Below are 22103 nucleotides of genomic sequence, written 5' to 3'. Positions count from 1 at the left end.
CTTTCATGTTCCCATGAAACTCGGTGCAGTTTGGGTTCTAAGTTCTCCAGCTTCAAATGCTGCATTTTAATTCTACTTAATGAATTAGATATGCTTTAGAGCTGTAATAAACTTTTCTTATGAAGATATTTCTGAAGCATTGAGTCACATTGCTTACTGAGAATAAACAATATGTTTACATAAATAATTTAAAATCCAAGAGCACAGTAGGTAATAAAAATATATTGCCATGATAAGCCACGAAACCAGAAAACAACACTGCTCTAATTAAAAATTACAAATACACTGCAGTAAACAACTTATTTACACGTAGTTAAAAGTTTAACTATTGAATATTCTGGACTTGTTGAATCCCAAAAAGGGAAAAATACTGAAACCAATCTCTTCACACAGTCAAATATTGAGAACCATAACTGTGTTTAATTAAGATCTACTGTTAATAATGGGTTTCAGAGTGAGGTTCTTCTTTTAATTTCCCAAGGTAGAAAATGTTATTAAATTTGGCCTTTAACTTCTCATTGACATGTACACTTAAAACTTCTGATTAAAATTTCAGAGGTTGGGAAGAAGTACCCAAAATTAAACTCTCAAATCTGGCACAAAAATAACAATGGTCCCTGATTAAGAAATCAAATTTCAGAAACTTCATTACTGTTCTATTAATAAATTGTTGGGTTATAATTAAAATGGGGCCTACCGGATTTCTTTCATTTTTTAATTCTAGAAAAGATAGAAACTGGAGAGAGATTTCAATGCTTAAAGAAAAAAAGGTAAAAAGAAAGGTCAATGGCTCTGAGAAATGAGACCCAGCTTGAACAGGTTCTTTTACTTTCTGGGACAATGAGAGTGGAACAAACACTGGTTTCCATCTGTTATTTCCAGGATGATGATCCCACCTCTGCCTCGAGTTCCTCTGGAATTTTACTGCCAATGGAAAGGGAAGAGCTGGCACCGTGCAAGTTCTGCCACTCGTGTGCAGACCAACGGCCACAGCCCCAGGGCTCTGATTTGGACTCTTATTTTTCTCACTGAAACACATTTTTTTGCCAGCTTGTTTCAGCTTTGTAATGAAATTCTTCCTCAGCCTGCAAAAACACTTGAAGCTGAAGAATAAGAAGGAAAATTGCTTCAAAAGTACAGCTGTCTTCAGGAAATTTTACAAAGTGAGCCACGTTTTTCAGAGATAAGTAATTCGATTCTGATTCAGATCTGCATTGTTCAAAGAATAAATTCAATCTAGTTGCAGACAATGGCAAAAATGCTTTCTCTACTCTTTTTTGTTGGTCTTGAAATGCGTTTATCATGTTATATCTAGTAGGGTAACTAAATTTCCTGATTACAAATAATCAGCAGCTCCTTCTACAAGTTCTATACAGAAAATTAACTAAAAATATCCCTGCCGTTGGATATATTTCAGTTGTAACAGGCAGAAATAAAGAACCCAAAGCCCACCAACATTACTAATTCTCTGCTGGTCTGCCCATTTTGAAGAGATTTATACTTTGTTGGGGTGATGTACATGGTTCTCACAGCACAAATCTGACATTCATTGCTCCTTGCAGATAAAACATGGCTCACTCATGGTCATTAATATTCAATTAATCCATTTAGGAGCCTGTGCTGACCCTGCTTGGCCTTTATTTTACCAGATAGTCACAGCAAGGACTGATGGCACAGCTATAGTCTGAGAACCACAAATTTGGAATCAGTGCTCTGTAAAAGTCCTGCACATTATCCCAAACTCTAAACACACACCTGTCTGTGGGAACTGGAGGTAAACATTTCAGCCAGACCCCAGCCAGTGAGTGGTTTTGGCTTTTATACATGGAATTTCATCCTGTCCTTAATTGCAGATGCTCTTCTCACACCACAGTCTGCCTTTTTCACTGCTGGCACCCAGGTGTTTCAACACCTGCCAGCATTAAAACATCTTTTAAAAATGCTGGTTTATGCTTTCCTGTTATTTTAGCAATAGGACTGACAGGTATTCCAATCAGCCTTTCCTGATGCATTCTACTATTTCCCAGATTTCCATTACATTTGCATTATTTTCCTCTAGCTTACACAACCACTTCCATTGCCATAGTTCCTTTATCTGATCATTCCTCATTCTCAGCCCAGTCTAGCTTAATTCTGCTCTTCTTTTCTGCCCATAAAAGGAAAAAAAAAATCTTGCTTTTGGTTATAAGCCTTCCATGCTTGGCTGCGCAGATACAGTAAATCTGCTGGGAAAATTCTCTTTATTTTATGAGTTGGTCAAGATTTGGGGGTTCCTTGGCACCAGGTGTGGTGAAGTGCAGAACATGTTTATGTTTCTTAACTGTTTACACCACTCTTAAAGCAAATTGAAGAGTATTCAGTGACTCACTGGGTGCCCTTTAAATTCAGGGCCAATGTGGTTTGGAGAAATTCAGCAAAATCAGTAGGTCAAGGGGAAAATTTCAGGTAATAGCTCCTGGAATTTTGGCTTAGGTAATGAAATCCTTACATTTTCATGGCTTTTCTCTTCTAGCATCACAAGATCAGGTATGATGTTAATGAATGTTAGTTTTCCCATCTCCCATGAAAATACATAAATTATGGAGAGCACCAATAAATTAATTCCTTAAACTCAGTCCAAAACTCAAAGGAAATAAATACCTGCACAAGCCAGGTTCTGAGCAAAGCTGCTGAGGGTCTGACAAACAATAGAAATTCCATCCATAGACACAAATTTTTGTGTGTGAAATAAGGGGTCTTTGGAGCAAAAGCTAAACTTAAGAATAAGAAATTATTCTATAAATAAATCCATTTAGAAAACAAGGGAAACGATGTGCTAAGAATCATCCTGCAGACAAACTGACATTGCTATGGTAGAAGTCGAAGGAGAAAAACGGAACTATTAATGTTATTAACAACATTATCTTTGAGGTGACGCAGAGAACCGAAACTTTTAATTATCTGTCTTGCCTTTCCCCTCCTTCCTCAGAGATGAGCACACTCCCCTGCTTAAATTCACCTCCTCATCATTCAAATCCAAGTCCTTTGCAGTGACATTTTCACCAAGACTTGCTACTGACAGAGAACATCTCCAAGATCAGCAGCTTCCTTTATTGTAGAGCAGTACACGTGTCAAACCTTCTTTAAGGACTGCACAATCAGTGCTAAATAACCCTGTGACAGCAGAGAGATCTCTGCCTATGGTCTGGATTGACAGAGCCATTGTTCAGCTGCAGCTTTGAAGTCGTTCTCACAAGGAGTTTATCCCCTTTTATATACACTGAGACCTGGGGGAAATGATACTTACAAGGAGAAATGAAAAATTAAACACAGCTGTAGGTTTTAGTGGTAGTGCCTAACCTGTAATTCTCAAATGCAGAGAAAAGCTGTGTGGAAAGCCAATTTAGTTTTAGAGAACAAAGATTTTTTTTTCATTTTTCATAGAATCTGAAGCCAAAAGACCAAACCAGGTGGATCAAAATATAAGATAATGATACCATGTAATACCCAGGTTTGCCCCTTGTGACATGGCACAAGTGTGAGGTTATATTATTACAGCACAGAAATAACAATTTATTTTCATTTATCTGGGCAAGGCCAAGTCTTTGCTTCCTTTAGCTTCCATCTTTCACTGGGAAATATTTTCTCAGCTCTTGAAAGTAGATGGATTGCCATTATTTTGCTGAGGGACACTATAAATGATCATAAACTGATTTAAACCCTGTGTAAAACAGAGGCATCATTTCTATGGACATTTTAAACTTTTACATATCTTCTCTGGCTCTCATGAAGGAAGAGGAACAAGCAAGTAGGTTAAAAGTAATTTTGAAAGTATGCTAAGCCAAGTCTATTCCTTGTGATTCTTGATTGTAGGAGCCTCACGATGTGGAAAATTATTGTTTTTTGTCTAATGCACTCCTGTGTTTTCAACAAATGGAATCTCTAATTGCAGGAAAAAACATAAATTGTAACTTCTTACTAAGTTAAACATAATTCTGCACTGGCAGGCAAATTCTTGGGCACGTTCCCACTTGGTGGAGGTTGAAAATGAGAGGGCACCGCACTCACCTGATGGTCTGGTGCTGCAGAGTGTCCGGGTCGGTGGCGTTCACCGTGAGCACCACGCTGCCGACAGGGATGTTCTCCTGCTTGGTCACTGCCATGGGGTTGGGGTGGAACACGGGGCCTTCGTTGACGTCCTCCACGGTGATCTGCACCGTGGCTGTGGAGCTGGGCCCATAGGCAATGTCTGGGATCAGCGGGTCTTCGTTCTCCACCTTGATCAGCAGCGTGTGAAAGGCTGAAATCTCGTAGTCTAAAGGCTGCAAAGCAGAAGATCAGAGGGCAAAGGTCAAAGACAATGCTTAATGCTTTTTCCTTTACCCCCAGCAAACTTGCAGAATTAGCCAGAAAGGGACAAGGACATTCCCTGCACCTGGAACTTGGCAAGAGGTCAGGATTAGACACGCTCAGTTCTAAAGGGCATTGAAGATAATAAGCATAATGGACTTAAAAACCCATGGAGACATCCCCCTGTCGAAGAGCTCACATTTTGTTGCCATACCTCGTAGACACAGTTCAATGTTCATCCATAAATGTTTATTTATATGCAACATGTATTTAACAAACAAATGAGTCACACTCATGACAATAACACAAGCTGCTTTCTCAACTCCTGTCCTGAAACCAAAGACAAACACATGCATTTGTCTTAAGAATTGACAATGCCTCCTCTGAAGCCAAAAAGAGAGCATTCTGGCACACGCAGCAAACAGGGCTATTTTCTTCTTTTTTTTTTTTTATTTCTTAAGTTTGAGACATAGGATCATCTTCATACAAAGACAGGCAATAAATTTTCCTATGAGACTTTAGAAATGCGGGACCAAACCATGTTAGAACTGTGGATTCAGTCTGAATCTGTTCCCCTTTCTTCCCTGCTACTTGCGTGTGTTCTCTGAGCAAGAACAAAATGGGGCTCTTGAATTCTAATTGTACCTCCAGCAGCAAATTTTTGTTGTCAAATCTCACTATTAATTGTGATGCTCACCGCAACTCTGCTGTTGTTTAAGCACAACAGTTAGGACAGGCAGTCCTTGTGACTAAAAAAATAAGGTTACTGTGACAGAAGGAGGGGTTACACACATAGTTTGGACAAGGGCTGGCAGCCAGCTTTATCTCTTCCAGTAACCTATCCCTGCTGTGCCCTGCTTTATGCAGTGAACCCAGGGGATGAACCTGACAGCAGAAATACAGGGCAGGAGGGGATTGTTCTTACCTTGACAACAGAGAGCATTCCCTCATTAGTCTGGGGGTTGGTGTGGATCTCAAAGCTCTGCCCTGGGTTCCCATTAATGATGGAGTAGACAGCTCTCCATGCCCCGGTGGCGGGGTCGTCCCGGTCACCCACAGTTAAGTTCACTATTACACCTGTGACCCCCTCCTTCACTGTGGCCTGGAACTGGAAAAAAACACAGAGGAAATCGTTACAATTTCCACTTAATGACCACACACACACACAAGAAATATCCAAGGCAGCATTAATTATTTACCCCAGCAGGAGGAAGATGGAATCCTTGACTGAAACTTCAAATAATGCATTCTCGCTTATGAAATATGAGGTAGCACATTTCAGCTGCTCTCCACTTAATAGATGGCAGATAAGCAGGAATGTGATGGCAATGGAGCTTGGGAAGGTTCTGATCACAAGAAGACAGTTCAGCCCGTATTACTGGAAAGCGAAGCATGAAGAGACCTGCAGTGCTGCAGAGCTGCATGTATTCCCAGAATGGGAACTGGGGGGAGAGGAACCTGCCTTGTACAGACTGCTCTTGCCTTCAAATCCACCTTTATTTACAAATAAATCCAATTTTGCATTTCACAATCTTTTTTTTTTTTCATGAATTATCCCACACACATTCATTTTCCACTGCACCGTTATCAAGACACAAAACAAGTCTCACAAAAACTATTCCCAGAGCATTTTTTTGAGGGCCTGCTCTAAGACACTCAAAAATAATTGGACCTCATGCTACCACTTTGTCTGCATAACTAAAAGTCAGCGCTGCTTTCTTTTTGCAGTGGAAGGATTTTTTTATGACCTTGTGAAATGCATTGCTGGACGATTCCACCCTGTAAGAAAATTCTAGTTTATTCTCCATCATTCTTATTTATGTAGGAAAAAACATTAAGCAAACCATTGGAAAAGCTTGCAAGGGTCAGGCTTAATAACACTCCTCACCTTTCAAGTACTTGAGGCTGACGTGCTAAAAGCACTGTATGTAAGAGTGATAAGATAATACCTGCTTTGGAGGTGGATAAACCAGGCTGATAACAGACCTAATCCTGAGAAGTGCTGAACATCAGCACTGCCATTACAGATCATTAGGAAATCTTAGCATTTCTAGGGATTAAGCCTTCAAAAGTCCAAAATTACAAACTTTAATGACACAAATAGGTTTTGCTGTACGTGTGCTCCTTAAAAGCTGCATCGTTGGTGACAATGCATCACTCAAGGGCAAGAGTCACCCAAGTGGCTCCAAGACCTGAATAAACTAAATGTCTTTTCCTCTGTCTTACAGAACATCAGAAGTCAGAACACTGCAGAAGAGTTTGGGAAAATACTGACTCCAGAAAATGGCGTTTTATTAATATATAGATTTCCCAATCTGGAGAAACAGTAGGTAAAGTGGATTTCCTGATATGAAAATAAAGAGATGACTATGTCTTCCCCTATGTTCAGTTATCTTTGTTTTTCTTCTTTTTCCAATAGATTGGATTTATCTTCCCAAACCCTTTTTTCAATTTTTCTGTGTAATTTGAGTGCATGCATTCAGTTCAAGCTTTCCAGCCTTAAACCTGATTTGATAAAAGGATGACATTGATAACTGGCTATTTCTATCTTCCTTGGTGCATCCAACAAAGCATTTTAAGACTCTTTTGGTTTTGATGGTTAATATGTAACAGGTTGTGATTGAGCTTTGTTTCAGACAGTTCATTAAGCTCATTTGCAGTTTAATTAACTCTAAATGATAATACAGCAATATTTTCACTTGCTTTGAAACAAATTAAAAGCAAAACTCTATTAAGAATCTTGGAAATAACAGAAGAATGATTAGCAAGATTGTGTTCCTTCCAGCTCAGCCAAATGCTGCCACTGTCAAGCAGACTTGGATACCTCTTATGCTAATTGAAAATAACCAATTAGCCCGATTGATATTTTTATATTATTTCACGTTGTCCCAACTTGAGCATGCATAGTATGAGACATCAGCACCATAAGGGTCAGAATTTTTCCCCACAAGTGTTCAGTACCCAACAATTTCCATTCAGCTGCATAAAAAGGTGACCAGACTTCAGGGAGCCTAATACTAAAGAATCTAACCCTTAGATTTGACCAAGCATCTGCTCCTAATTCATATTGATCCTTGGGAAAAATCTTTTCCTTAATCCTCCAGTCGGATTCAATTAAGTGTTCAGTACTCCCTAGCTCACCTTGGGAACTGTTAGGGTGAAATATGAAGAGATATGGCTGTTTTATTCAGATAGAAAATTGTGAAGCCTGCGCAAGAAATTTATTATTTTTACCCCACCAGTGCCAGACTGTGATGGAAAAGGTTGCCATGGTCTGCCAGATAGTTCAAAAAATATGGAATGTCACATTAAGGATGTCTAACTCAAGGATATCTCAGCTGGGATTTGCTTTCTTCTGCATCCCTATTTTCTCCTTGTTTAGGAAGAGCTCTCAGTAACTTCAGCTGCAGAGAGAAAGGGCACAAGGACCTGCTGGGGGCACAGCACTGCTGAGCTTCTGGCTCCTGCAGGTCAAGGAAATGCCAACATCCCCAGGGAAAGGCTGTGCCGAGGCAAACAATTCCAGCTATAGAGGTACCCTCACCCCTAGTGTCCTTCACATTTTGGAAACAACCATTTAAACACAGATATTTGGAGTTGTCTGGAACATTAGACTAAAATCTGTTCAAGATGGATGGAAAAGCAGAATGATCAGACCACAGAAGTTGTCACAGAGGTCTACTCTAAATTTATAATGTGAAAAGTGTAATAAATCACAGATTTGTGATTACAAAAGACACATATCTACTGTGAAACCTTGTGGCCTAGAAAAATACAGTGTATTTTATCTGGAAGGTGAACTCTTTTGTCTATTCAGTCACCTTTATTTAAGGAATAAATGTCCCAACATTTAGAAAAATGTGTTTCACTCATACCATGTCCCTTTCAAAAACAAAAGTAAAAAAGAGAATTTAAAAACTAAGAAAGGGCAAAAATAGGAATTAGATTTGGAAACAGAAAAAAATAACCACAGGTTTCTCATATTTCACAGTGAAAGGTTTATACTCTCAAAGCTTAACTGGGAAAGTCTGAACCAGTGCTCTAAAATAAAACCCCACAGTGGCTAACACAAATAATTGGATCACAAGTTAATTGATTTTACTCATTTTAAATATCTGCACATCCCCTAAGCACCGCTATCAATTAAGAATAAAGTAGATGAGTTCAGTACTTTATTTAAACTGCTATCATTTGGACCCATTTGAACACTAATAACTTAGAAGGTGAATACCCTGGGCCAGAGTGGGTTTGCTGGAAGGAGCTGTGTGAATTTACTGCTTCTGAGTATTTGAAATGTGAGGTTAACCTGCTCTGTGATGTGCTATGCTGCCATTTATTGTGCTTGCCACGCATGCAGCCCAGAGAGTTCAGCAATTCTGTCATTTTTAAAGTTTTAGAAATAGAAGGGAGAAAAAAGATGCAATTCTTCTATTTCTGCATCCAAAATCTTGTGGCAAAATGCACAGAAAATGCACTGATAGAAACTCAGAAGGAGACACTGAGTGAGCAGCAGTGAATGGGGAACTGGAAGATTTTGAGGCAATATAGTGATGGATGTAGGTGAAGAGAGTGAGGCTTGTGAGGGTGCATAAATAGACTTGAAATGTAACAAGTCAGCACTGTTTGCCACCATGGTGGACTGATGGGGAGCAGATAAGGACACTGGAATTCTTGTGAGGGGTCACCAGCATGGTTCCACAGGCCATGGAGGCCCTGGAGGGTGACAAAGAGCAGCTTTTATTTCTGGCAGCGCAGGAGTCAGTACAGGGATGGCAGGGAGAGCAGGAATGTTCAAACCAGCTGTGCTCAAGCACAGCCTGAGCACAGGAGAGTCTCAGTCCAACAGACTGCTCCTCCCATCCCTGGATCTTGCAAGCTGAATTTAGTGATTGTTTCCTGCTGGAGCCAGGAGGTGACACTGAGACAAATCCCCCTCCACACTGAGCCCTGTGATGAGCTGATGGGACAGTGCACTGGCACTCTTACGGACAGAAAATTCCTGGATGGTCCCAAGACAAACCAGTCTTGTCAGATTCCCACCACACAAAAAGATCATTTTGCAAAATGTTATCACCTGAGAACCCAGGCACCGACCCCACCCCAGTGTCAGACATAGCTGGAAATGGCACCAGACCATATGAAAATCAAATTCTTATCTCACAGCCTCATTTAAAGCTTCTGTAGTGAATGAGATTCTGTTTACTGACTTCTCAAGCAGATGAAGAGATGGACTTCAGTGCATCAGAATCACCTGCATGTCTCCTGTCCAGCAGCAGCCTGAGCACAAACAGCACCTTTTAAAAACTCTCTCAGAGTGGGGCACTGACACCCAAATGAAAGAGCTGCCACGAGCAAACACAAAGCAAGACAAACGTGCCTGGGGTCGGTGATCAGCACCCAATGGCTCATTAAGATTCTGCACACCGTGATTCCCAATCAGGAATAAACAAATTAAAACTCCGTGTCAGTTTGCATTTATCAGGGTGATATTCCAGTGGAAGGTGTTCTGTGCTGCTATCACGTGTTTGTTTCCTCTTCTATCTATCATAAAAGATGGGAAATAATGGGATGTATTCATTCATATGTCTGTGTTAGAAATTCCCTAGAGAAATTGTATTATTGCAATTACCTCCCTCCATTGAAGCCCACTGCCTTTGTGATCATACTTTGTCTGTCTAATTTCTTGAGAATGTGATGACAAGTTATAGAATCTCTTGCAACCTGCTTGCTCTTTTTGCCTTTTCCCTTGCACACTGCCATTCAGTACAAATGCACCTGAGCTCCCAGGATTTATTTGTCAAGGAAACAAAGCATTTCCCATAGCTCTGTACCTGCACCATCTCCAGGTACAAATGAATTTTCAGAGTGGTCACAAAGGTCTTCATTCTGGATCAGTCAGGAACGAGAGTCTCATAAATGTCAGAAATGAGCATTTCAGGCGGAATTCAGTGGACACAAAGCCCAGTTTGCCAGAGAAGGATAGCCCAAGGCATTGGTGCTCGAGGCAGGGGCAGTGCAAGGGGGAAATCGTACTTGTGCAGTGCCCAAAGTGGTGCTGCTGATCCTGCAGCCACTTTCCTCCTGTCCCGAGGGCCCAGGGTGCTGCCCTGCTGAGCTGGGCCCCTGAAGGGCTGCAAAACTGCACCTGAGCAAAATCAGTTTATACCAAACCCTCCACTGCAGCGACTGAATGGAAAATGGTGTGGCCAAAGCTAACTGTAACTTGGTGTAACACCTCCCTAATCTCTTCTGCAGATTTTAAAGGTATTTTACTTCTAAGACTGTGCACAGCCTCTGCTGTGTGGACACGAACAGCAGCTCTATTTCACTACAAAAACATCTGTATTAAAGTAATGGATTAGGCTGATGTAAGCTGCGCGCCAAGCAACACATGAAACACTTGGAAAGCCATTTAGATGAAAGACACCATATAAATATAAAGCATTATCATGGTATGACAAGGATTTGATGGTGTAAACGAGATGCAAAGCAGAAATTATAGCTGTGAGTCACCTAAACAGGCTTTATTATTGTCATTGTCTTACTGCCATAATGCTGGCTCGTGGGCACTGCATTATTTCTTGACTGAAAGTGTTTCTTTCAGCTTATTCTATATTTTTTTCTGAGTACATAATATTCTTCCACCTCCCTGGTGAAACTACAAAAAGAATTCAATCATAGTTTAGAAAAAGAAAAACAAAAAAACCCTTTTTCAAATATGTGAAATTGACCATAATAATTTTGGATGCATTTTCAGTTTTTACTTTTGATGATTTTTCACAGCCTCTGCATTGTAAATGCTTTGTGATCTTTCAAGGCACACACCAGTTGCTTCACAAAGTAAAAGCAGGACTCAGTAATGAAGGACTGAATGAATATTTTTGTCTGCAAAATCTTTGTCCGCAAGTCTGCAGCAAGAGCAACCAAACTGAAAGATCATTTAGGTAAATGGAAGGCTAAGGATTCAATTCTGCTCTCTGGAACATGGCTACAACGTCTGCAGGCTCTCAGTTCGTGCCTTTTTATAGAAAATTGCAAAGATGCTTAAAATCACTGATATTCATCATGAATGAGGAAAAAAAAAGGGAAGTTTCAGCACGGCTTCATTTTGTTTTGCTCCTCACCAGTCTGCTTGGAAAGGTACTCAAAGAAACAAAGAACTTAGCAATTAGGCTCCAAGTAAAAGTCACCATGGGAGCAGTTTTCCACCAGGTTAAAGCCAAACTGTTTCTGGGACTGAGACCACTTCAGGTATTGAAATTCATGAGTGAGTTGTAGGGGGTTAGAATGGAAAAAATGGGGTGAAATGGAGGGAGGGAAGAGGGAGAAAGGAAGGGAGGGAGGAAGGAAGGAAGAGGCGGAAGGAAGTGGCGGAAGGAAGGAAGTGGCGGAAGGAAGTGGCGGAAGGAAGTGGCGGAAGGAAGTGGCGGAAGGAAGGAAGGAAGTGGCGGAAGGAAGGAAGTGGCGGAAGGAAGTGGCGGAAGGAAGTGGCGGAAGGAAGGAAGGAAGTGGCGGAAGGAAGGAAGTGGCGGAAGGAAGGAAGTGGCGGAAGGAAGGAAGTGGCGGAAGGAAGGAAGTGGCGGAAGGAAGGAAGTGGCGGAAGGAAGTGGCGGAAGGAAGGAAGGAAGGAAGTGGCGGAAGGAAGTGGCGGAAGGAAGTGGCGGAAGGAAGTGGCGGAAGGAAGTGGCGGAAGGAAGGAAGGAAGTGGCGGAAGGAAGGAAGGAAGTGGCGGAAGGAAGGAAGGAAGTGGCGGAAGGAAGGAAGGAAGTGGCGGAAGGAAGGAAGGAAGGAAGGAAGGAAGGAAGGAAGGAAGGAAGGAAGGAAGGAAGGAAGGAAGGAAGGAAGGAAGGAAGGAAGGAAGGAAGGAAGGAAGGAAGGAAGGAAGGAAGGAAGGAAGGAAGGAAGGAAGGAAGGAAGGAAGGAAGGAAGGAAGGAAGGAAGGAAGGAAGGAAGGAAGGAAGGACCTGCTGGGGGCTGCAGGAGCTGCCTGTAAGGTTGCCAATGTGAAGGGTCCTCCTGTCCCTCTTGCAGACACCACAAATATTTGAAAACTTTAGAAGATCTACAGAATAAGATCCTCACAAGAGCCATAAATTAATTTACAGAACTTCCTCCCTGCATCTTGCCCACAGCAGTACTGAGAGCCCATTCAGAGCTGGTGCTGGTTTCAATCCTCTCATTTATGTGCTTGCACAAGACTAAAAATCCATTTGGGAGCTGTAAATAAGTGATGGTGAAGGTTACTTGAAAACAGCTGCTTTTTGGAATTATTTTGAAGATTTTGTTTACACAAGATTACACCCTTCCTCAGCCTAGCTTGGGGCCTCACTGAGCAAAGGCAAAAAGATAATTCTAACACGTATTAATCATATGTTGAATGCCTGCTTCAAAGCCTGTTACCTCCAGGTGTACATCAAATATCTGAAGATTCAGAAGGAAGACAAAGATGCTCTCTATTTTTTTTCTCCTGAATATATAAATAATTTAGAAATTATTCATTCTTTTTCACTTTTCCCCCTATAAATGCAAGGTGCATTCAGTGGTTTCTGGAATAAATCAAGTACCCACCAATAACTAGGCACCTCTAGAATGACATTTGTATCAGAGAAAAACAAATACTCCTTCTCCAGGTGGACAGTGCAAAGGTCACTGTATTTATTACATTTTAGGAACTTTTGAGAAAACCTCAAATAATGATGTTATTTCCTGAGCTACAAAAAATTCCTTCACCACAGGTAGAACGAACCTTATGTTTAAAACAACAGCATGAGAGAAAATGATGCTGTGAGCAGGGCTGGAGGAGCAGACTACACCTATTCACCTGCCCAGGGAGCAGGGAGAGCTCTGCCTTTCACATTCATGAGGGCCCTTGTGCTGAATTCAGCCAAGCCAGCTCCTCTCATTTCTTCCTCAGTGCACTTCCATCAAGGGCAGAGTTAAGCCTGTATTCTTCCTAAGATGCTGGATGTCTTCTTCAGATGGAATGAACTTTAGAAAAATCCAGAGAGGCATATTCTATTTTTCTTTTTTCACCCACTGGATTTGAGGAGCACAAAGATTTTACTGGATTTCCACCCCCCCACTTATCCTGATGATGGTGACAAGGGAAGGGGGTCTTCTAAATTGTCCTTTTTCATTTTTAGCAGAGACTTTTTCATACCCAAACCAACTTTTCTGGTGCTGAAGATTAACATCTGAACGTAAATGGTGGAACTCGCTGATTGTGCCCCACTAAAAGGAAAAACTGGAAGTCACCTGTGACTCAATCTGCAAGGAATTCCCACCACTCCCAGTTAGAGGTGGGATTCATTTGCTTCAAGGACCTTTAAGTAACAAATTCCTCCTACTGCTTCCCTGAATGTCACATTTTTGGAGCCTGGACACAGGATGTGTTCAGAAAACACATCTTCTTTCACTGTTGCAGTTGTTACCTGTACCACAAAGGACCCTGAACAGCAGGAGAGGGGAATTCACTCCTCTCTGAATATTAAACTGGTAGAAAAAAAGGAGAATTTTATGACAAGACATGATTTTTTTCTTAAAATTAGCATTAACATATGGAGAGACCGGTTAATCTGCTAGAAATGTTGGGAGATTGAGGGAAGTGAAGGAGAAATTTCTCTAAGGGCTTTAGTCTGCTCCCAGGTATAAATAAATGCAATGGGCAAAGAGCTGGGCAGTGACAAGACCTCAGCAGATGAAACCTATTGATGATTTTTAAATTATTAAATATTTACCTCTAGGAAGTAGACAAGGTATGAAAACTGTGTTTTAGTGCTGTACAAAAGGACTAAACAAATAGAAGTTTAAAAAACCCAAACAACAACACAAAAAGAAAGGACTGTTTCATTCTAAATAGGTAAAACAACAAAAATTTTCTAGATAAAAATCTAGAGGCACCTTGTTAATCTACTTTGGTACCTTGACATTTCAAAACAGAACCATATCCTCGCTGGTTTAAGACTCCTGGTTTGCAGAGAGGCAGAAGTTGCCATAAAAATGAGCTTTTCTCTGCATCAGAATCTTTGGCCTGGTTGAGAACAAGCAGCATATGCAGCCAGATGAGAAATCCTGCCTCTCCTGCCCCGGGAGGGCACTGATTCCAAAGGAGGGAGCTTTTCCTTGTGCCAGTTTACAGCTGATCAAGGCCCAAGCTGCCAGCAGCAGATGTTCTGACAATGGTTCAAGCTCTTCATGGGGTCTTGGGTGGGCAATGCTGAGCAGCCCAAGCATTCAAAGCAACTTGTATCTCCAGAATATTTCAGCTACAAATCTCAGCAATTCCCCTAACTTCTGGCATTTTAGGTTGTGCCAGCTGATGGGGATGAGATGCCCTAGATTTACAAGCCCCTCCAGCTGAGAGCTGTCTGAAGTTATCCCAGTTTGAAAACTCTGTTTTGGAAGCAGATAAGAACTCTGCAAGGTTTCACACAGCTCCAGTGGAAGCAGGAGGTACAGATGGAAGTTTACAGGCAGCATAATCTGCAGTGATACAGAATCTGTCTGAATTTTAAAAATGAAATCTCGAGCCAGCATTTTGTTTTCTGTGAAAAGCTGAGAGGGGAAAGGAGAATTTGGGCTGAACACTCCATATTTCAATCCATCTGAGCACAATAAGTCTTCCAAGTCTGCTGACAAAGTGATGAATGAAGTCTACAGCACATAGTTTCTTCTACTGGATATACAAGATTTTTTTTTCTCAAATTATCCAGTCTACATCCAGTTGGCTCAACATTCATTGAGCAAAACATTACTGCTCTATCAAAAAGCTATGATACAAGAATAATCATTTAGAGATCAGAGACATAAGTGAACTTTCATGATTAATGATCCCTTTCCTTTTCTGTTTTCCTCTCATAGCAGAAAAATCTTTATTATACCCTGAACATCCAGGTGAGCACTGAACTCTCATTACCCAGGCAGGGAAAAACAAAGACCTGGGGTCTCTAACCCTGTTAGCACAGAAAAATTCTGTTTCCAAGGTCAAGAATAAAGACAAATAGCTATAAATGCAGTGTATTTGACTAATGACCGTGGGTGATGTGAGCCTGCCCATCCAGCACTGGAGGGGAGCATTCCAAAGGCATGGTCAGGGGAGTTCACTGGCAGCTGGGGTGAACCTGCTTTGGAAACTGTGAGATTTGAGGATATATTGCAGCAACAGATGTATGGTTTGGCACTGCACAGCTGTGAAAAGGTCAGGAAAAATCTCAGCTATGCTAAATGGATTTATTGCTTTCTGCTTTAAGGCTTCTGATGGTCTCCCTCTCCCACCACCCAGCTCCTTTTGCCAGGGCTCATTTCATCTTTCCTTGAAAGAAAAATATTTGTGCTAAAGGAAAATGAAACATTCCTCTTGTAAGGGCCCGTTGTGTGCTTATTTCTTATCTAGAATGTCACAGAGGGAACATTCAGGGTCCTTTCATTTTCTCACCGGTAATTTATGTTTTCCTACCCAAACACTCTCTGTACACACATCCTTCAGGAGCACAAACACCACTGCAGCCTCAGCTGGATATGCTTTGTGCAAATGGTTAAGCATTTGCTCCTTTTTGTTAATAAGGGAGACCAAAATGAGCTAAGGAAGATAAAAATGGGCTAAAATTTGTATCCTGATACTGAATTTTCTCTGAGCTGTTTAGAGATTGGGAATGACTGGCAGGACTGATGTGTCTGAGCACTGAGAGTTAGCAGGGAGGTCAAAGCAGCCCAAGGTTCTGCATTTGTGCTGTGGCCAGAGAGAAGGGGTGACCCAGACACAGGGAATCACACCTGCCCTGGGTGGGCTCCGGGGTCACCTGAACAGGGTGCCTTAGAGCCCCCCACTACCTAAACGGGACTTTTACATAGGGATCAAGTGATAGGACAAGGGGGAATGGCTTTAAAATTTGGATGGGATATTGGGAAGGAGTTGCTCCTGTGAGGGTGGGGAGCCCTGGCACAGGGTGCCCAGAGCAGCTGTGGCTGCCCCTGGATCCCTGGCAGTGCCCAAGGCCAGGCTGGACAGGGCTTGGAGCAGCCTGGGACAGTGGAAAGTGTCCCTGCCATGGCAGGGGTGGAATGAGATGAGCTTTAAGGTCCCTTCCTGTTGCAGTAAGGTAGAAAAATTATAAAGAAAGGCTTCATAAAATCAGGCCTGCTCTGTTAAATCAGTGGCTGGCCTTGTCAAGCTGGCACTGTGCAGGTTCCCATGTGAAAGCAATCCTGGTGTGAGCAGTTGGTTACACATAACAATCTATTCCTGGATAAAAAAACAACTTGAACCTGTATAAACATTAAATCCATCCCATGAAAACCAGTGAAGAAAATATGTAAACGGATGAAGAGTAGAGAGATTTGATGGACAAGTAAAATACCTTTTACTAACCAATAAAGGGATTGGCAAGAAAGCCACTGACCAATGGGAATCCCACACAAGGTCTGTAAAACTGGATAAAAAGAGTTATATGAATAAAGAAGGCGCTTTTTCTACCATGAAGGAAATGGAGTCCTGTGTGATTTATTCCAATACCTTCCCACCCAAACCATCCTGTGATTCTATCAACAGCAAAGGGGCTGTCCCAGGGGCACATGCTGGTTCCGGTTCCTGTGAGGACCACCCCTGGAAGGTGTTGCTGGAAAGAGAAGCATCACCCTGAGCACAGACATGCCCTGTGGTGGGGCTGGGGGACTGCAGGCAGCACCAGGCACCTCCACAGCCACTGGTCACCAGAGCTGCCCCTGCTGGGATGCCCAGGTTTTGTGCAAGTCCCTCATCCTGATCCCAGCTGACACTCTGGAATGCCTGGAAATCCTTCAGCAGCAGCTTAGGAATCCTCTGATTCCAAGCACACCAAATGTCTCACGCAAATAAAGGCAATTCCCAGGAAACACAGGTGGCACCAGTAAGATAAATAAGAATTTGGTATCATCTTCAGTTTATATCAAAAAGCTTTTCCACAGGGTTGACTGTTTACTAAATCAGGATGTGTATGAAGAGCATGAGTTCATTAAGAGACTGTGCTATTCCTCTCTTTTAGGACTGGTTCTCCTTCTCCTGTAGAATCCCCCCTGTAATGTGCTCATACATCTGCATCAACGTTGCCACATGAGCTCTTCCCAAGGACAGCCAGTGCAGGAGGAATTAATTGGATCCTGACACACATTTCTAGATACAGATTTTTCACCTGAGCTTGCCAGTTCTAGGGGAAATCATTTTAAGGGACAATAAATACCACTTTATTTCTGTACACAGCAGTGTGATATACTGTGAGCAGCCACCCTTCCTCCCCTTGGAAGGCAGAAAAATGCTGTGCTTGCAGCTGCCTCAGAAACATCTCCTATTTCTTGCCTCTGAGTAAGCTCATAATTAGAGTAGAAACATGAGGAGCAATTTCAATGGCGCTGTAAAACTCCAACAGAAGGAAAAAAAAATCTATTTGAGGTTAGAACAAAATCTTTTTTTAATCTGGCTAATGCTGCTTTTGTGCTGATGCTAATCATTATATTTATGACTAACTGTGGGACATTCCAAAGCATTGACACCTGACTTCACTTACCAGAAAAGCAATCACTTGCAGATATTCAACTTGGTGATTAATATGTAGATACCTAATTTTTAGTGGATTAAACCATGTTGTATCAATTTGGTGGTCTTTAGGATTTATAATCAAACCCTGACGACATCTGATTAATGCCAGCTCAGGCTCCCTGAACCTTACAATATTCTTGCTCCTTTGGAGCTCAGATCACAGCAGGCTGATTACCCCCTGATTATCCTGAGTAACTGGGGTCAGAGGTTCGCTGGCACCACAGAACACATTTAATTCAATCAATTCAGTGAGTGAAGCAGTTGGGGAAAAAAAAAGAAAAAAAAAAAAAAGATATTCCAATTGCTGTAATACAGCATTAGAAAAATTGCCCAGCACTTCTGTGCTCCAAATGATGAGCATTTTTCTTAATTTCTAATTCAGCATTCTGCTGGGGTTTGCAACTTCGATTACTTGTGATGTTTTCACTCCAAGTCAGGGGCACTGAGCCTGGAGGGACGAAGGAAAACCAGAGGGAGACATGGTGCCTGCATTAAGCTGGATGATAACCTTTGTGACAGGCACACACATGCTGGCACAGCTCAGCTCTGCCTTTTCTGGTTACCTGCTCTACTGGTAAGTCACAAACTCCTCCTGGTTCTCACTACATGTCCCTTTTGCCACTGCCAGACTTTTGGTCTTACTTTCCCTTCTGGTGGATTTTTCCTCTTGTTTAGCTGAGAATCACTTCATTTTCCTGGTAAGCAGAGAGACTTTGATCACCTGTGGCAGAGCTCAGGGGTGATTTCAGCCAGCCCAGTGCCCTCCTGGCTGCTCAGAGGAGTTGGGGAGCTCATCAAAGACTCCACTCTGTACCTCAGCCACCTTCAGCACCAGGTGCTGCCTGGGATGAAACCCAAAAAACTCCTCTTGTGCTCCCTGAAAACCTTGAGGCATTCACCTGCCAGCGTCCAGCAGCTCAGTTTGGCTCCTGAGAGGCAGCTTTGCATCCTGCACGCAGATCCTGAGCCTGCTGACACACAAATATTCCTGACTGTGCATCCTGAGGCTGCTGCCACAGCCTTCTCTGCCTTCTGCCCCAGGGAGGGTGATGGTCACAGCTCCAGGCACTGCTGAGGGTGGAGAGCCTGCTCAGAGGGGTAGGGGAGGAGCTAACAAGGGTGAGGGATGTCAGAGATGGGAAATTTGGACCTACTGTGGAGCTGCAGGCCAAGCAACACACAAAAACACGTTCTCAAAGACACAAACCTGACCCCAAATGATCCCGAGGGCAAATGGTCAGCGTGAGCATCCCCTTTGGCAAAGCACCCCAGGTGTCACAGCTCTCCACAACAGCCTGGCCACAAACACTGGGATGAAACCACCTCCATGGCCCAAGGAGCCAGGAAATGGGGAGAGAAACAGCAGCAAAAGGAGTAGGAGCTGAGAAAGGTGGTACAAGACTTTTGCATCTGTCCTCTTATCACTGTTGAAAATTTTTCTAAGTTGAAGAATATTTGTTTATTTGTTGTTTCAGTAATTCAATCAGGATTAATAATGATGCTTGGATTAGTTCTCAATTTTATGAACATTAAATTCTTGGCTTTATATATAAGGTGGGCCCATCGACAAGGTTTTGAATGTAAAAATACAACATCAGGGTTAGCCATTACCTGCACTGCTTCATCAGAAATTAAAGCAACTTTCTTGAGCAGAATTCTTTAATAAAGGAAATGAAGTCTTAGACCTCTGTTTTCTCTGCAAGCAGGAGAAAGTTGCAATTTAATTTTCTGCTTGCCCACAGAGAAGATCCATTTTCTGTATGTTCCTTTGGGGTTCTTTGGAATGAAAAATGCTATATGGTTATAAAACATTCTCTTAATGAAGCTCACTCTCAACTATCCCTGGAACTGATGAATTTCCTCGTGAACCCCTGGGCACATTTGCCCACAGGACAAGCCCTGGCACAGCTGTCAGCATTCCTTACCGTAAGAGAAGCCCAGAACAGGAGCTGCAGGACAGAAGTTTGGTGTTTTAGAGAAGATCACAGTGTGAGGAAACGGGACATAAAGCTGGAACCTATAGACAGTGTCTATGGAGCCCTACACAGTGCCTGCAGGCTCTCCTTTGGGTGTGAAATATTCTCTGCCTGTCCTACTACAAAATCCAAAACAAATAAAAAGACAACACCCAAATGACTTAATCAATTCTCCACATCAAACACAAAGCCACAGGTAGACAGGAAAACATACAACAGCAAAATCCCATCACATCAAAGCCCTCAAAATCTATACACCCTCCTCCTCCGTGCTGAGGATGAAAGAAGAAGACACCACAGACAGCAGATGTTGGTTTTGTCACTTATTCTGTGCTGGAAAAAGAATTGCGGATAATAAAAGGGAATTGATGTTGTGCAAACAGCAAAATTCTGTGAAGTGCAGGGAGCTGCTGCCCATGCAGGGCAGAGGCAGGAATTGTTCCACTGGGTCACAGCCCCTGGTTCCTGCCCACAGCAGGAAGGAAAGGAGCCCTGGGACAGGCGGAGGTCTGAAGGACATGGCCTGGGATAATTCTGGGTAGCAAACGGGCTGTTGTGGATAAAAGGATTGTCTGGGTGTCACCCACACAGGGACAAGGCCAAGAACTGCTGGGCTTCACTGGAGGCAAGGGAAATCCTCACCAGATATGAGGCAAAACTCGCAGGGAAGCTGAAGGACTGTGGAGGATTGCTGGGAGACCACAGGCGCTGTAACCTCAAAGCTCTTAAAGGAAAAATAAGCAAATACTGGAAATTACATAAATAGGTGGGAGAAATTTGAGGATATCTTGAAAACCATTCCCTGAAAATTTAATGAGAAGCCCAAATCCAAGGATCTATACAGAACAAAACACATATGCCTGATTTTCTAACATTTTTAAGTTCATGATGCTCATGAACACCCAGGAAGTTCACTGGATTGCCATGATTTTTTTTTTTTTTCTGTGCCAAAACCAAGTGACAGGAAAGAATTTCCTGACTGAGATTGCAGCCTGAAACTCCCCATCATCCAAGACTCTTCATTATGCTGGGTTTGGTGCTGACAGCTGGAGATACAGGGAGGAACTGCAAAATAACATTTGCCCTCCTTCCTGCAGATAAAAATTGTGCCTGTGGCTTTCCTAGCTGGTCATGCCCTCTTTTGGCAACAAAATGTAAGGAAAGGGGAGAGGAAAATAACCCTGATCTCAGCCTGGGGAAGGATCCAAAGCAGACAAGAGTGGCAGCACTAGATATCAAAATTTAGTTGTTTTGAGGCTGCAGTGTGGCCACTGTAGTAAAATTCCTGCTCTACTTAGAACTCCTCCATTTGATTATTGAATTAAAACTCTTCCCTTGCAATCCTGCAGGAGCAAACTGCTCCTGCCTCGCAGATGAGATTTCTGAAGGAAATCATGCTTTTAACAAATTTCAGCCATTACTTCATCATTTTCCTGAATTGTCTGGCAAAAATGAATTTAAAGGCCTGCATTTAAATTCTGGAGCAGCTATGAAATGAAAAAAACAGATTGATTTGCATTCTGTTCCACTCCTCTCTTTGCCAAAGTGATTTTTATAAAAAAACCCCTAAAAATTAAAAAGACTTAAACCCCACAATCTGAGCCTGAGAATTCAGTTTTCAACATCAAACCACTGATTTTTTTTTAATTTCCTTACAATATAAAGCTTTAGAAATAGGGTTTACAGAAGAAATGCTGCCAGAACTCCTAGAACGTGTCATCCACTCATCCCTCACATGGAATTAAAGCAAAATGCCAGCCTTGCAGTGCCCACAAACCCTGCCAACAAATAAGGATTGTGACAGGCTGAGAGCACTGTCTGGGGTTTTTATGCTCATTTTTTTCCATGGCAACCTCTCTGTTTCACGTGCACGGTTTCATTCCCTCCAATCTCTGCATTGTCTTGTTTGGTTTATCCCTTCCAGGAGCACCTGCCACGTCTCCACTCTGCTGCAAGGCACAGAAATCACATTTGGAGTGTCTGGGGCCAGCTGACACTTGTTCCTCAGCCATAATTTCACTCCAGTCACACCCAGCCTTCTCACCTCTCTCATTTCCCAGCCATTATTTGTCCCTTCCTTGGTTTCCTCCTACATCCAGCTGAGTGTCCTGGATTGCCAAGCAAATTGTATTCTATTTGTCGTCTGGATGGAAGTTGTCTTCTGTTCAGTGGGCAGTTTTCCTTATCTCTTCCACAACCACTCCTCCCTCCGGGGAGACACCTGCTGA

At 42.4% G+C, this 22103-nt stretch overlaps 1 protein-coding gene across 2 annotated transcripts in view; it reads right to left on the bottom strand.

The window, feature by feature from the left end:
- CDH13 (cadherin 13) overlaps positions 1 to 22103 on the bottom strand; it is a 442930-nt gene that overhangs the window by 45779 nt on the left and 375048 nt on the right. For both annotated transcript variants that reach the window (XM_038147938.1, XM_038147939.1), the window contains exons 9-10: positions 5255 to 5437; positions 4048 to 4301 (exon numbers count right to left, since the gene is read on the bottom strand). In XM_038147938.1, the coding sequence (XP_038003866.1) occupies positions 4048 to 4301; positions 5255 to 5437 (437 nt within the window). The remainder of the gene's footprint in view (positions 1 to 4047; positions 4302 to 5254; positions 5438 to 22103) is intronic.

Source organism: Motacilla alba, chromosome 11 (assembly GCF_015832195.1).
Source record: "Motacilla alba alba isolate MOTALB_02 chromosome 11, Motacilla_alba_V1.0_pri, whole genome shotgun sequence".
Taxonomy (NCBI): domain Eukaryota; kingdom Metazoa; phylum Chordata; class Aves; order Passeriformes; family Motacillidae; genus Motacilla; species Motacilla alba.
This window is presented reverse-complemented; position numbering and strand designations above follow the sequence as displayed.